Here is a 16,402-nt window from a genome sequence, read left to right on the forward strand (position 1 = left end):
ACCTCAAAAATTGGTACTTTGTCCCTGCCCACCTTCTTACCCAAGGTGGTTTCTGCATTTCATGTGGGCCAGTCCGACACCCTTCCTTTGCTCTTCTCTCTCCTCATCCTGCAGAGGAGGAGAAACAACTGCATAGTCTAGATCCCAGACGTGCTTTGTCATACTACATTTAGGGCATGCAACAGTACCTAGTTGATGACTCCTTCTGATGGGTACTTTTAACTGCAGATTCCACGCATTAGTAATCCCCAAGTGCTGATTGGATCTGGAAGATTTTTCAACATAGCCCCTGCGCTCCAGCAGGTAGTACTATGTAGGACTGCTGCAGTTTAGCTTTGTCCCGGAAGTTATGCTAGGAGCCTCATATAGGCACCACCCAAGCGCATTGAGGTCTGTTGCTTTCATTTCTGCCCCCTTTGTATAAGGATCCGAAGTTGGCTCCTATTTTTCTCATTAATTGACAAGTTTCTTTCAACCCAAATTTTGTTCCAGTGTGCAAGAGACCATGTTCCCTCCTAACACTGCAGGGTTTACCCTTGCAGGGTTGTCACAAAGAAATATCTGTAGCAGAACCCCACGAAGTGTCTCTGTGGTGTTTGAGAACATCTCCAAGGTGCGCGTGGAGTGCATCCTGATGAAAGTGAAGGCAGTCTGGGAATGCAAAGCAGAGATGTGCGTTGTCAAGCACCACAGAAAGTCATGTTGAGCTTGCTCTTGCTCGAAGTTGAGGACACAGAGCCGGTCCTGCATTCTGGATCAGTCCTGCGACAGGTCATCATCGCAGTCCACGTCTTCAAGTAAGTCCAAATAAAAAAAAAAGCATAATAAGTCCAAGTGGACCTTGTCTCAGCTGTGCCACTTTGTCTGAGGTGTCACGAGGATGCCAAAGTACCCACTATCTTCCTCCTGCTCCCCTATTTGGGAGCCTATTCTGCAGTGACTTCTGATGCACCCAGAATTTCTGGGTTTCTCAGTAATGCCACAACAGATTGAGGCGTTTAAGGAGGCCATGCTGCACATCTTCGGCATGCTACCTGCTCCCTCTAGCGTGTCTTCGGGCCCCATTGTTCCATGCAGGCCTGCAGTGGGTTTACTGACAACAGACCCACCCTCTGCACCGGACTGTGTCTCATTAACTTGCTTCGAGTTCAGCTCTGACTCTGGAGCCAAATCCAGGCCCAGTCCTGCTGCATAGATGCCAGCACTTACACCACTGGCGCCAGAAGAGAATGTTGATCCAATAGTTCTGCTCAATTCCAAGCTGAATGGGTCTTGACCTTGGCCAAAGACGTGCTCGGGCTTAGTTCCGATGTGCATAGCCCCCAAACACTGATGTTGATAAGACAGCGCCTTTGTCTAGAACCTGCCCTCCAGAGCTCGAACAGATGTTCAGATCAGACTCTTAACAGAGCCAGTCAGGTTTTGGCGATGATGGAGGGATCATATTGGCCCCTCAGTGTGATGACAATTTTCATGTGGACCTACAGCTAGTCAGCTGGACATTTTCCCCGATATGGAGCTGGCCTCACTCCTTCCACAGAAGAAGCTGCTTTATTTAACATGTTCATTGACTGGTGACCAAAATCTTGGATGCATGATTGTCTTCTATTGAGGTAAAAACCAGTGTCCTCACAGAAATGTTTAAACCAGGACAGTGCCCATCTGGTCCCCTACTGCCATTCAGCAGGGACCTAACCGAGACCCTCAGGGGGCACTTACAGCAAATTCTGTTCTTGCCCACATGTAAACACAGGTGGCATTTCATCATAGACCTGCTTCTAGTTACTGTCTTCTTAACAAAGCACTGTACTCCTGAGAGCCAGATAGCCCATTCCACCAAGGTTAAGGCTGCTACCACTGCAGTGACATAGAGTGTGGCAGTCCTAGACATGTGGCAGGCTGCAATGTGGATGTCAGTTCGTATGTTGATGAATAATTACTGACTTGACAGCCACCTCTGATAGGACATTTTGCCCGTGTGTTCTACAAGACTTTTTGGTTTCATCCCATTCACAGACCCACCATCCTGGGGAGACCCTGTTTTGGTATCTGTTCTAGGGTGAGAAAACTGCAGTGAGAAGTGTCAATCAGAAGAAACAAGTTAACTACAGTAATGCTCTTTCAGGTTTAGACTTCTAATGTCAGATTCCTCAGCTTCGAATATTCCCCAGGCGTCAGACTGGATCCATTTTGGTCTACCCTTTTTGAGCTCTTTGCTTCCCGGGTGCTAGTTATATGTCCCGAACAAACCTACGGGTTTTTAAACCTTGTGGAAAAAGTCAGATAGATTTCTGTGTCTGATACCCATTGGGTCTGTCTCTTTTGCTTAGGTTGTTGCCATGATGCCAAAGCATGCACCGAGTACAAGTCAATGCACTCCAAAAAGCTGTGCGAGCGTACGCTGAAGCTCCTGGTGGCTCCACAGAGTTTCCACTCCCAAGGGAGATCTCTAGGCCACTCCCCGAGTCATTATTGTACACTGCCATCTGCTCACTCCAAAACATCTTCCTCAAAGCTAGGTAAGTCCAAGAAGCACAAGATGTTGTTGATTGTTCTTCAGCTTCCCCATCCAAGCAGTGTGCTTAGAAACACCGCTCTCACATTCGACCTGTGGAGCTGGCAGCAGGCCGCACTTCGCAGAGTTCCCTGGACCTGGAGTGACCCCCACTCAATTAAATGAATTTTACAATGCCGTGCATGCCATCTTTGGGTCACCGACTCCCTCTTGGTGCACCATTGGGCCCCATGGAGCCGAGTGGTGACCTTGCTAGATATCCACTGGCTGGTTCATCCCACAGCGCTAGCCAGGCCCTCTGGATCCGTTGCCAGATCTGGTGGGACACCGTCATGGATTCATCTCCCACCCTGGCCCCGGTCCTTTCAATACACTGAACAAAGGGCCTATTGCTATTTCAGAGTCTGATGTGACGCTCAAGCTGGACTCAGTTGCCATCCAGGCTGTATCCACCTTTGAAGTTGCCACCCTTGAACTGCTCTACCCACCTGAAGAGGGGGTGGAAGAAGGGATATGGACTCTTTGAGGAGGACCCAGACCAAGCAGTCAACTGATATGAGGAGCTGGGTGACGCCAGTGGTCTAGATACCTCTCCTGACTCTGGCCTGCTTGCCTTTCCGGGGGCTGTTTTAGGGGAAGGTTTATCATTTGCAACTGTGATACGTAGGGCAGCAGAGGTAGCTGCCAGCTGCTAGGGCAAGTACCAACATCTTGACGGAGGTGCTTCACCCAGGGTGAATGAGGCCCTCACAAACATTCTTCTGGGGCCTGGGCTAAACTTTGCACAGGGACTCCTGTGCACCGCACGATAGTCCATCGACCTCATCCCAGCCTTCCTCTCCTAGCATCCCTCCCCGGAGAGCCTGGCTGTGCAGGTCTCAACAGCTAAGGTCAACACAAAAGCATTCCCTTCCATTCCACTGGATAATGAATGCAAGAGGCTGGACACTTTTGGGAAGAGAATCTTCTCTTTCGCCTGCTTGGCCTTGTGGTCAGTAAAGACCACATGCCACTTGGGCCGATATTCCCATGCCCTATGGGCCTCGTTGTGCACTGCTGCCCTTGCTCTCTGAAAAAGGCAGAGGCACATTCACATGTACGCTCTTTCATAGATTCCAGCCTCTGGTGTCCTTAACAGGATCAATCCCCTTACCCTAAACACACCATCAGAACCATGGGCCTCTCTGGCTTCTAGGCCACAGCAACAATCTTTTCATCCTTTCTGTGGTTGCGGCTGGGGCTCCTGTGGGCCCAGCAGGCTTCCCAGCCTTTTAATGGCTGGGCTCCCTGATCCCACGGAGGGTGGGGAAGGCAGTCCCAGATCGGTGTCAAGTTCCCCCTCCCCTCCGACTGCCGCATCCTTAAAGCAACTTTCGGGAGCCTTCCATCAAACATGACCATCCTATTGGCGCCAGGATCTTGTACCACCTGCCCCAGTGGAACAACATAACCTGTCAGGAAGTCAGGTTTTGTTAGCAACAGGAGCCATCAAGAGGTTTCCAGTATTAAAGATAGGGCATTGTTGTTATTGCTGTTAATTTCTCTTCCCAAAAAAGAATGGAGGCTCCCTCAACACCTTATTGTGAAAATAGAAATGCTTATGTTGGCTGAAGTTGTGTGTGCCCTAGACCCTGGAAACTGGATGGTAGCTTAGGCCTTCCAAATCTTTGTGCATGGAGATTGAGTTGCGAAAGTTGAATGACTTTGATCTTCCTCCCAACATTTATGATGTCAACTTGGTAGCCAGGTGTCCCTCATAAAGACTATATTCCCCTGCTGTTAGGACAGATTTGTGGCTTGGTGCTCCTCCTGTAATGTTGTCCCACTTTTGGCCTACATGTTGGAGGTGTTATTGTTTGTGTTGTCCTTACCCCAGTAAGGTCTAAACTTGGGCACTGTTAAAGGTTATCTTTTGGCCAAATTGTCTTTCTTGCTGTATCTGATCATCTTCCCTCACTGTCACCCATTGTGACACTTTTTCTTAAGGGCTTGCAACATTTGTTACCTCTTTTATCATGCCTCATTGGGAACTTAATTTGGTCCTAACATTTCTCATAAACTCCCCGTTCAAACATCTGCATTGCTGTCTGCTCAGACTCTTAAATCTTAAGACGACCTTCATAGTTTTCATAATGTCAGCCAGAAGTGTTGGTGAGTTTCAAACCCTTTAAGTTAACCCTCTGTACCCTAACTTTTACACAGACAAACTGGTTTTTCAGACTCTTGTCTTTTCAGAAGGTGGTGACCTCTTTCCATGTTAACCAAAACATCACTTCGCTGAAATTCTTCACTCCACCTCATCCTTCCGAGAAAGAGTAGGGACTCCACTGTTTGGATCAATAAAAAGAACTCTGTCCTTTCACATTGATCGCACCAAAGACCACGGAGTGGACATTCAACCTTTTATCAAAATCACAGGAGCGTAAAAAAGCAAGGCAGTGCAGAAGTGAAAAATCTCTTGATAGATTGTACTTTGTATTACAATCTTCTAAGCACTAGCTAAAAAGCAACCAAATCTTTTAAGCACTAGCTAAAAAGCAACCTCCTGTGGCCTAGTGAGCCAATTCTACCATAGCCAAGGACCATACTCATGCTTTAGCACATTGGGCACCTGTCCTGGATATCTGCCAAGCTGCTACGGTCACATCCCTCCACACATTCATGAAGCACTACTGCTTAGACAGGGCCATCAAGACGGGCGTTTTGACCATTTGATCCCTCTAGATTTTCTGGTTTGAGCTAGTTTGCAGAACCACCTCCAGTGAGGTGTTGCTTGGGTATCTATTCTAAGGTGAGAAGTCTGCAGTTAGAAGTCTCTATCAGAAGAACAAGTTACTTACCTTCAGTATAAACGCTTTTTCAGGTACAGAGTCTAACTACAGATTCCTCACCGACTCTCCCATCCTCCCTGTTCTGCGAACAAGGCTCTTTGTTCTAGAAATCTGCACACTTGTCAAACAATCATTCTGATGTAGCTCAGTTTGGTTAGTGTGGAAATAGTCACTAAAGAAACTGGTGTCCGCAAGCTTCGGTGGTGGCTATATAGGCCCACGCATGTCACTGTCAGCACGGAGCCGATCACCACCGACCCGCATGCAGAGGTACTGCTCAAGATTTCTGAATCCGGTCTGACACCTGGGGAATATTCTAAGGCTGGATTCTCCAAATCGGTGCTAGTGGTCCAGATTCGTGCCAGATTTTTAACATATCCCCATTTAGATAAATGTAGGTATCTTCAAAATTTCACATAGATCCAGCCCTTCAGGACCAACTCTAGAGAACCCTGTTCTAAGGTGAGGAATCTGCAGTTAGTCTCTACAAGAAAACGTGACCAAAGATAAGTAACTCGTTCTTCTAGTTGATACTCCGTCTGACTGAAGATACTTTATAGCCCTTCCACCCCACTTTCTATGGAGTGGCCTCTTGTAACATCTAAATGGGTCCATGCTTATATTCAGCACACTGCTACCAACAATTGTCCACACTCTGCTTCCCAGATTGGGGAATGGGAAAAGATGCAAAACTGACATCCGCATGCAGGGGTGGCACTAATGTATGGCTCCGCTCCGTCACTTCTGGAGTGGTGTGAAGTCAGCACAGAGCCACAAAATGCCACCTAGCAGAAGGCGGGGGCGCTATCTTATGATAGTCTCCAGATCAAGTCTGAAAACTGGGAGTATCTTAAGGTGAAAAATATGCAGTTCATGTATCCCACTGAAAGAATGTTACTGAAGGTAAGTAACTCGTTTTTCAGGTGGATAAAAAAATATTTCCACATATTCTTCACCTTCCTCCATAGTGACATGATTATAAGATCCCATGATATGCAAACGTCAATTGTGTTGCATTTATCTCTGCAGTGCTCCTCTCCGCATGTCAGAAAGTGGGTAAAAAATATAAGTAACAAATATTGGGCAATGGTGGGTGCTTTATATACTCTTGTAAACTCACACAAATGTTTTCTGTCTGTAGTACAAGTAAATATTTTAGGGTTTTTCCACAGATCACCATCTTCTTCTAGAACACCAAAAAGGTCAAGAAGGTCTCGATCCAGAACACCTAAGAAGTCTGGAAAAAAGTCCAGATCACCATCCAGATCACCACACAGACCACACAAGAAGTCGAAAAAAAGCAAACACTGACGAAACGCTCACTTTTTTAATGAACCCTCCTACTGGAAATGCATTTTTCTTTTTTGTGCCTGAACTGTCACTTGTAAAAACAAAAAAAGGCAATCCAAAAAAAAAGCATTCGTGCTATTTTTTGTGAATGCACTTTATGCTCATCAGTAACTACTGTACATCTGTAAAACCACCATTGTTTTATATTGTAAAAATTATCCTCATTGTGACTATTCCCCCTCTTATTGAAATTTTATTTTAAGAACTCTTATCAGAAATGTGTAATTGATTTAATGCCAGTAATATTTTGTTTTAAAATGTCTTAGAAAAGTAGAAAAACATGTGTTTCCCTGACATTTTGTAGCTTTGAAAATTTGAAGTAGAATATAAATAAAATATGAACAGATGTTTTCTAAACAGCAAGAGCACTTTCAGTTCTTGATAGTAATGGTGTTTTGACTTATGTTTTCTGAAGCAGGAGGAGTCCACTCCTCTTCAATTTGATGTTACAGTCAGGGTGTTAGACAAGCTACTAAGCAATTTGTAACCTGCACAGTTACATTTTTGGTTTTATTGCAACGTTGCAGACTTTTTAGTCCTCTCCTCACGAAAGAGAAACCAGGTACTTTAAAATATGTAGCACTTTCCTACCCCTTGCGATTCCCAAAGTGCTGTTTGCATTGTTAATTAAGTCTGTTCTCTATATGTTTTTTTTCATGTAACTCTTCATAGGCTTGTTGAGTTCCTTTAGTGTACTGATTACCTTGTGTTCATAGGGGTACCATTCAGATGTGTTGCGTTGGTGGTTGTTGTTTGATGTGTTCTGTTTTTGCCCATATGAAAAACAGGTATGTTTTCCTTCCATTTTTTAAAATATTTTTCTTTTTATCCAGCTTTCCACTCTTGAATGTTTTTAAACCCTACCATCTTTTTACATGCCAGTACACATTTTCAGTTTTACCCAACACCTTTTATTGATGAGCGTGTCAGCAAGTCAGCTTAAATCCTTCTGATTCATCAGGGTTGGCAAATTTCCAAGCATTACAGCGTAATGCCTTTTACACCAATTCTTTGGTGAGTCTCCATCTGTGAAACTGTTTTCCTTGTTTGAAATCAGCCAGTGAGTGTGTTAGTTTGTTTTATAATTTACATAGTGGCGGTTAACTACCATATTACTTGTCTCCCGTAGTTACCTAATTTTTTTCATCCTGTGTCCAGCCAATGAGTGTGTTTACAAAAAGCATGTGTTCCTAATACATCATAGGTGTTTAGGGGTATTGAAGACGTTAAATCTTTGTATTGAAGAGTAACTCTAGGTGCAGGTGCCAGCATGTTCCATACAAGTTTTTTTGGTGCTGCAGAAAGTTTCAAGCAGGGCAAATATTCTAAGTAACTGCATACTAAGTAGTGTAAAGAACCTTGAGTTATCTCAGCATGAGAATTTATGTCATAGAAGACTGTGTGCACCAGGTACTAACCTATGTACATGGGTTAATTTAGTTTCAGAAGATGGGCTATCTGTAAAGTTTTCATGACAATATGAAGTCTGCATGTAGTTAGGGTGACCAGATTTTCATAACACAAAACCAGGACAGCCATTGACTTAGAAGTAGGGATTTTGAACATGATTACAGCCCGAACTGCTGGACGGAATTGCACCAAATTTTGCAGAAAGCTCGTGTGCAGAGATCTCATGCAGAGATCTGATTGGCTGCCAACACTTCAACCAGGAAGTGTTGCCAGCCATTGTGGGACTCTGACTCAGCCGAATCCCAAAGAAAAGCTTTTTAAAAAACAAGAGAAGGGGCAGGATAGGAATATCCTGACCCCTAGGCCTGCTTTGAGGGAGGTCCCCCTGGGACCCTGCCAGGGCCCACAAACATGTTTTAAATGTCGTTTTAACAACAAAAATTGCAATGGATTTTTCAAAAGCGCGGTCTCCTGCGCTTGTTTTTCTTTCAGCCCCCGGGTGGGCAGGGGCATATATATATTTGAAGTGCAGAGGTGCAACACACTGCCAAACAGACGCGTTTCGGGCGTGAACGCCCTTGCTCACTGTCAGCGGGTAAGCGGTACATAATTCATTTAAATAATACATTGGTTAATTACACCATCGCGCCAAAAGTTCCTCGTACAGTTCAGTGAACTAAAAAGAGGACTATAGTACGAACCCATTGTCAATATACGTTGCTGGTAGTTCGGCAATTTTTGAATGGTGCAAAGTTATATTGATTAAGCCTGGGCGTAGTTCGCGTAGCCGCACTCCGCGAGCTACGCGAAGATGCACTTGCACTCCGCGAACTACGCATAGCTCCGCGAGCATGCGTAGTAGCTTGCTTGACCCGTTCGCAAGCCATTTTTCGTCTTCGGGAGCGCCGTGGAACTCTGGAACCTGCTCGACACCACATCTCCAGACGTCGCCTTCCTCACAGAAACATGGATGAACGCCTCCTCAGCGCCCGACATCGCCGTCGCCATCCCGGACGGATACAAGATCACCCGGAGAGACCGAGTCAACGAGACAGGAGGAGGCATTGCCATCGTCCACAAGAACACCATCCGCATCACGACCAACTCAGACGACACCCTCACAGCCGCTTAACATCTTCACTTCCAGATACACACCGACCCCAAGACCACACTCAGAGGCACCCTCATCTACAGACCCCCAGGACCTCGCACACAATTCAGCGAAGACATCGCAGACTTCATCAGCCCGCACGCCCTCGCCTCCGCTGACTACATCCTCCTAGGGGACCTCAACTTCCACCTGGAGAACAACAACGACAACACCACCACCACCCTGCTGGACAACCTCGCCAACCTCGGACTCATGCAACTGGTGAACACCCCCACCCACTACGCCGGACACACGCTTGACCCAGTCTTCTCCTCCAGCAAGTACATCTCCTTCAGCCACTCCACCGGGCTCCACTGGACAGACCACAGCTGCGTCCACTTCAGCTTCAGAAAGACAACGACTCACCACCACCCGCAACAGGTTCCCCGCAGGAACTGGAACAAGATCACCACCGACCAGCTCACCACTGCACTGAGCCAGAACCCGCCCGCCAGCTCAACGGACCCCAAACAAGCAGCCAACAACCTCACACAGTGGATCACCAATTGCGCTCGCCCAACCAGCCTCGACCACTCGCAGTCCGGCTTCCGCACCAACCACAGCACCGAGACCACCCTCATCGCAGCCACTGACGACATCCGAGCCCTGCTCGACAACTGGGAAACAGCGGCCCTCATCCTCCTGGACCTCTCCGCAGCATTCGATACGGTCTGCCACCGCACCCTAGTGCAGCGCCTCATCAACATCGGAATCCAAGAGAAGGCACTGGAGTGGATCATCTCGTTCCTCACGGGAAGAACCCAGAGAGTCCGCCTCCCCCGTACAGATCCAAGGCCACCGAAGTCATATGCGGCGTACCACAAGGATCATCACTCAGCCCCACCCTCTTCAACGTCTACATGAGCCCCTTCGCAGCCATCGTACGCCAACCCAACCTAAACATCATCTCCTACGCCGACGACACCCAGCTGATCCTCTCCCTCACCAACGACCCAGGAACCGCCAGAACCAACCTACACCAAGGGATGAAAGACGTAGTCGAGTGGATGAGGAACAGCCGCCTGAAACTGAACTCAGACAAGACGGAAGTCCTCATCCTTGGATCATCACCCTCCGCCTGGGACGACTCCTGGTGGCCCCCTGCCCTGGGTAGCGCACCCAAACCAACGGACCATGCACGCAACCTGGGCTTCATCCTGGACTCCTCCCTCTCGATGACCAGACAAGTCAACGCCGTCTCATCATCATGCTTCAACATCCTACGCATGCTCCGAAAGATCTTCCCATGGCTCGCCACCGAAACTAGGAAGACGGTCACACAGGCCCTCTTCACCAGCCGACTGGACTACGGAAACACCCTCTATACCGGAACCACAGCCAAACTCCAGAAAAGACTCTAACACATCCAGAACGCCTCTGCACGACTCATCTTGGACATCCCCCGACACAGCCACATCTCCGGACACCTGAGAGACCTTCACTGGCTCCCCGTCAGCAAGAGAATCACGTTCCAACTCCTCACCCACGCACACAAGGCCCTCCACGACCTGGGCCCCAGGTACCTCAACAACCGCCTGACCTTCTACACTCCCACCCGCCAGCTACGATCGACCAGACACGCCCTCGCCGCCGTGCCACGCATCCGAAGATCCACCATGGGAGGAAGATCCTTCTCCTACCTGGCAGCCAAGACTTGAAACTCCCTCCCCATCCACCTCCGCCTGACCCAAGACCACCTCTGCTTCAGGAAGCAACTCAAGACATGGCTGTTCGAGCAGTAGCGGACCCCCCTCCCCCAAGTGCCTTGAGACCCTCTGGGCGAAGTTACCCATGAGGTTTGTCCTGCCCGCTCGCGTCCCCTTATTTCTGGTCACTACTAACGTGTTCGCGAGTTATTCTGTGCCAGATTGCAGTTTCTGCGTGTTCGGCAACTCGATCTTACCGACAAGCATCCTCGCGCACGTGAAAATGCTATTGAGCGCGCGAGAACTACGCTACGCAGCAGTTTGCGGAGTATTCAACAACTTCGCGTTCTCCGCGGAGCGCGGAGTTGCCGAAACTCCGCGAACGGAGCGTAGTTCTTCGCCCAGGGTTAATATTGATGCATAACATGACTTGGTTATTCAATGATAAGAGGTATTTAGCAATTCTTTAGAATCATTGATTACTGTTTACAACAACGGCACATGACTGAAAGGAATAATCTGATGTAAAGTGCAAGTGCATAAATACCGTTACTGTGCAAATATTAACTGTGCAAATACGCAAAATTATTTTCTGTGCAAATACGCAACATATTACTCGTACAAATACGATTACAATACAATATTGGCATTTCATATATATACACAAATTTAAAATCAATTCCTTACATTTGGTCATATATGCCTATGTTTGAAGTTGTCGTTGTGTTAAACACAAAAATTCAAAAAATAGAGATTCCCTAGGGTATCACAACCTCAATATTTGACATGTCATGCATTCTGTTGTTACGTTCTTTTCAATGGGTTCATACATTTGAAATAGAAAATCAGTACTTGGGCACGATCGATATATAACAAGTTGAAAATAATGTATTACTATACCGCTAGCTAGAATACAAACAAAATTATTAAAGGTGAGGGAGTGCTGGGATGTCCTACTTGAATAAACAGGAAGACATCAGGGGGTATGGGAAACTAAATTCATTAACTAAACAGTTTCAGTTACATTAAAATATGCTGACGCATAAAGTTCCATCATTGCCCACTTGTAGCACAGGATGGTATATATAATTAATCACATGGTGAAGCCATTAGTCCCTGCCACAGACTATCGACTTCCCTATGGAGTGACAATAAAATGGAGTAATCAGCTATCAATGGCTATAGTGATATGTAGGGAAATGAAAAAAGCAAACATCATTTAGCAACAAGATGTTATATGCTGTACAGTAGGGGTAGCCGGACTAAATCTGTAAAATGGCCCAAATGATATAACAAAGTGACACATAAACCATAATTTAAAGAAAGGTGCTCAAATCTTCTCCCATGTTCAAACCTCCCGGGATCTTGGTGTTGAGGCGAACTATGTACAAGGACTCCATCTGCCTTAATTGTTTTTCATAGTCCCCACCTTTCTTGCTGGTTCTAACCGCATCTATTACAAAATAGCTCAGATGGGATAGATTTCTGTTATGAAATTGATCAAAATGGCGGGCTACTGGATAACTTTTGTCACAGTTCACTATTGCTCTCAGGTGCTGTAGGATACGTTGGTGTACTGGTAGTTTCGTACTACCAACGTACCTCAGATTACACGAGCACGTGAGAACGTATACAGCCAACTCAGTTTTGCAGGTGTAATGAGCTTTTATACTGATGAGTTTGTCATGAAATGGTGTCGTGTATGATTTTGTATTGGTGCCAAATTTGCACGCTCTACACGATATGCATCGGAAGAAACCCTTCCGGGGAGACAACCAATCTTCCTTTTTAGCTGTCTCAGGTGAACTGGACACTAAAGCATTTCTCATGCTGTATGCCCGCCTATAGGTCACTTCTGGTTTATTGGGCATAATCTCTTTCAGAATGGGGTCAGTGAGTATGACTGACCACTGCTTTCTGATTAATTTTGAAATCTGACTTGCCTGTCGGCTGAAACCAGTTATCAATCTTAAAGCATTGCTGTTATCTTCATGGTTTCCAACTGAGGACATGGCATTGGACGGGCCCTGCAGTAGATTTGTTCTGTCTAGTTTGTTGGCATTGTTCATCGCTATTCTAAGGGCACTAGACTTGTAACCCCTAGCTTCCAACCTATTCATGGCTTCCAATTGATGGAAGTCCCTTTGTTCTAATGAACTACACGTCCTGTGTATTCTAAGGAACTCCCCATACGGGATGGATCTGATAGTATGACCCGGGTGAAAGCTATGAGCGTGCAGTATAGTGTTGCCTGCTGTGCTCTTTCTATACAGGCTTGTTGATATACTGCCGTTGACTATACTCACTTGCACATCTAAGAAGCTGATGTCGGTCTTACTGATATCAGCACTAAAGATAAGGTTGGAATCATTGACATTGATAGTGTTAACAAAACTCTCTGCCTCCTCTTTGCTCCCTCTCCAGATGATAAAAATATCATCAATATACCTCATATACTCTACAATATTTTCCTGCCAAATAGTGGAGTATTGTGTTCTGAGGACATGCTCCTCCCACCAACCCACGTGGAGCCCCGCGTAGGTCGGAGAGAAACATGCCCCCATGGCCACACCTCGTAATTGTTTAAACATTTTGTCATCAAACAAGAAAACATTATTATTGAGGCATCGTTCAACCATGGACAACAGCATTGCATTGTGTTTGTGTAATTCTACTGGTCTCTTGCCAAGAAAATATCTCAAAGCCTTCAAACCGTCCCGATGGGATATGCTAGTGTAAAGGCTAGCAATATCCATGGTAATTAGCAGGAAATCTGAAGACCACTTACATTGTTCCAATTTTCTTAAAAAGTCCGTGCTGTCTCTAATGTACGCTGGAAGGGTGGTCACAAAGTCTTGCAAATAATGATCAATGTACTTCGAGGTGTTTTCAAACAAGCTATGAATAGCTGATACTATGGGTCTTCCAGGTACTGGTCTGACCCCCTTGTGGACCTTTGGGATGAAATATATATTAGGTATAACAGGATGTTCTTTATACAGATATTTCATTTCCTCCTTGGTGAGTAAGCCATCCCTTTTCCAACCATTCAATTCTTTCCAGTATGCTGTTTGGATGTTTTTGACTGCTCTTGAATCACAAGGCTCGTAACAAGCTGTATCATTGAGGTGGCGATACGCTTCTTCCATATATTCAGATCTGCTCCAAAGTACCACATTGCCACCTTTATCAGATTGGTTTATAATGATGGTGTTATTCATTTGTAATTTTTTGATGAGATCATTATATGATTTGGTTTTTGGATTGATGTTATTCCTTTGTCTACTAACTTGAGTGTGCAATTTTTTTAAACCATCGGTTAGTAGTTCTGCATAAGTGTCTATGGCATCCTTGGGCATGGAAGGAATAAACGTTGATGGTGGTTTGAAGCCACTTGGCTCACTTTGGCCAATTTCGATGTTTTCTTCACAGGCCACTTCCTGAGTGCTTGGGGTGGATGTCACCTCGTTGCGTAAACCATGCATAGATTTCAAAAAGGGGACATCTCTAGCTTGTAGCCCACTTCTTTCTGGGTTGAGTGTGGTTGGGCCGGTTTTTTTGGTCTGAGTTAAACCCCCTTTGATGGCATAGTATTTTCGCAATTTTAATTTTCTGATAAACTTGAAAACATCTACTCTAGTGTTCCCATAGATAAAATTGCTCTCAGGGCAATATGATAATCCTAAGGCCAGCAGTTGTTTCTCAGCTTGATCAAGTTGCACATTGGTCAGATTCACAATGGTTTTTTCGATCGCTATTGCTTGTTCGCCACGTTCTTCTTCCTTTGTGGCCGCCCTTTGCTTTTTGGCGCATTTGCGGCGTTCCCTCCGTCTTGTGTTTCTGCGCCGCTTGTTTTCGCGTTTCTCGAGCGTAGAGTGCCTTTTCTTTGGATCCTCACGAATTCCATCTCCTCGTCCAGAGTAAGTTGCCCCAAATCCCCTTCCTCTGAACCCTGGGCTCCTCCATCCGATTCTTCACTGCTTGGAACAAGGCTCTCTGTTGAACTCGAGGCGGTGAGATCACCTGTTCCCGATGCACTTGATTGGACTTGAGGAGGCGCTGGCGCAGGTTTGGGCAGTTTGGTTCCTGTGGCTCTTTGTTTACGTAACTGATCGTACTTTCTCGCAAACGTGTAGATTTGCCCCAATTTGTAGTCTTGTTCGTCCCGGGCAAATTTGTACACTTTCCTTTGTTTGATGGTGTTCTCGTGTTTGCTCAATCGATATTTGATATCTTTACGCGTTTGATCAATGAGGGCAATGTCCTTTGAAAACATGTCTTTAGATAATTCTTCATTGATCCTTGTTATTTCCAATAGGTCTTTGTCCCTATCAATTCTGGCATATTTTACTAAGAGACATAAGAGCCTCATGGATGCCTCCAGGTTACTTTCTGCCCAATCCTTCAACAGTAATGGATTCGGATTTTCAAAACTGGGCACCAGCATAATTCTTAGGCCCCGGGGAACCCGATTCACTTCTCGATATTTCTCAAGTGAGCGGATCTCCCACCATTTCGTGAGTTCGCTTCTGATGTGTTTTTCTAGCTCACGCAAAAGCTTTTTCACATCGCTGTCTTTAGCCACCGTGGCGTTCTTACTCAAATTGCCACCCTGTTTCACTGTGGGCAAATTCTGAAACAGTTGCTCAAACGCCTCCTCCCGTTCCCGCTCCTCTGACATGGTTGCTCCTCACTAGATATGCACGTAAGATATGTAACAAAAGAGAGAGACTGCACATGCACCGTGCGTCTCCTTACCGCTGGCTGCTCGGACACTTCTTCAACCTGCCTCCGGGTTTCCTTTCCGCAAATCAACAGTGGATCTGGACTCCCGTGCCAAACGGCTCCGACTTCCGACGGCTCCCTCGGCACACAAAAAAAGCCCGGTCACTGGATTACGCGTTACCGTGAGATACTCCGAGATGCAGGGGGCTGGTATGGTTTGCTTCCCAGCAACAAAATCCAAATGGTCCGTCTTTTACCAGCCTACTTGGTTTAAAGAAGGGTCTGCGTATACAGGAGCCGACCACGTCCTGTGTAATACGAATTCCAACCGGAAAGTTTGCGCGACGCCTTTCGCACCAAACCCAGTGCGCAGACACAGGTGAATAAATCCACAGCCAGACTTCTTAAGGATATTCTTCTTCCTTTATTGCATTTGAAGTGCAGAGGTGCAACACACTGCCAAACAGACGCGTTTCGGGCGTGAACGCCCTTGCTCACTGTCAGCGGGTAAGCGGTACATAATTCATTTAAATAATACATTGGTTAATTACACCATCGCGCCAAAAGTTCCTCGTACAGTTCAGTGAACTAAAAAGAGGACTATAGTACGAACCCATTGTCAATATACGTTGCTGGTAGTTCGGCCATTTTGGAATGGTGCAAAGTTATATTGATGCATAACATGACTTGGTTATTCAATGATAAGAGGTACTTAGCAATTCTTTAGAATCATTGATTACTGTTTACGACAACGGCACATGACTGAAAGGAATAA

At 46.0% G+C, this 16,402-nt stretch overlaps 1 protein-coding gene across 3 annotated transcripts in view; it reads left to right on the forward strand.

Moving 5' to 3' along the window:
- The window catches only part of U2SURP (U2 snRNP associated SURP domain containing), an 835,376-nt gene extending 828,323 nt beyond the window's left edge, over positions 1 to 7,053 (forward strand). For all 3 annotated transcript variants that reach the window (XM_086943721.1, XM_086943722.1, XM_086943723.1), the window contains one exon: positions 6,519 to 7,053. In XM_086943721.1, the coding sequence (XP_086799847.1) occupies positions 6,519 to 6,657 (139 nt within the window). In that variant the 3' untranslated portion in view covers positions 6,658 to 7,053. The remainder of the gene's footprint in view (positions 1 to 6,518) is intronic.
- The last annotated feature ends 9,349 nt before the right edge of the window (positions 7,054 to 16,402 follow it).

This window comes from Lissotriton vulgaris, chromosome 11 (assembly GCF_964263255.1).
Source record: "Lissotriton vulgaris chromosome 11, aLisVul1.2, whole genome shotgun sequence".
Taxonomy (NCBI): Eukaryota; Metazoa; Chordata; class Amphibia; order Caudata; family Salamandridae; genus Lissotriton; species Lissotriton vulgaris.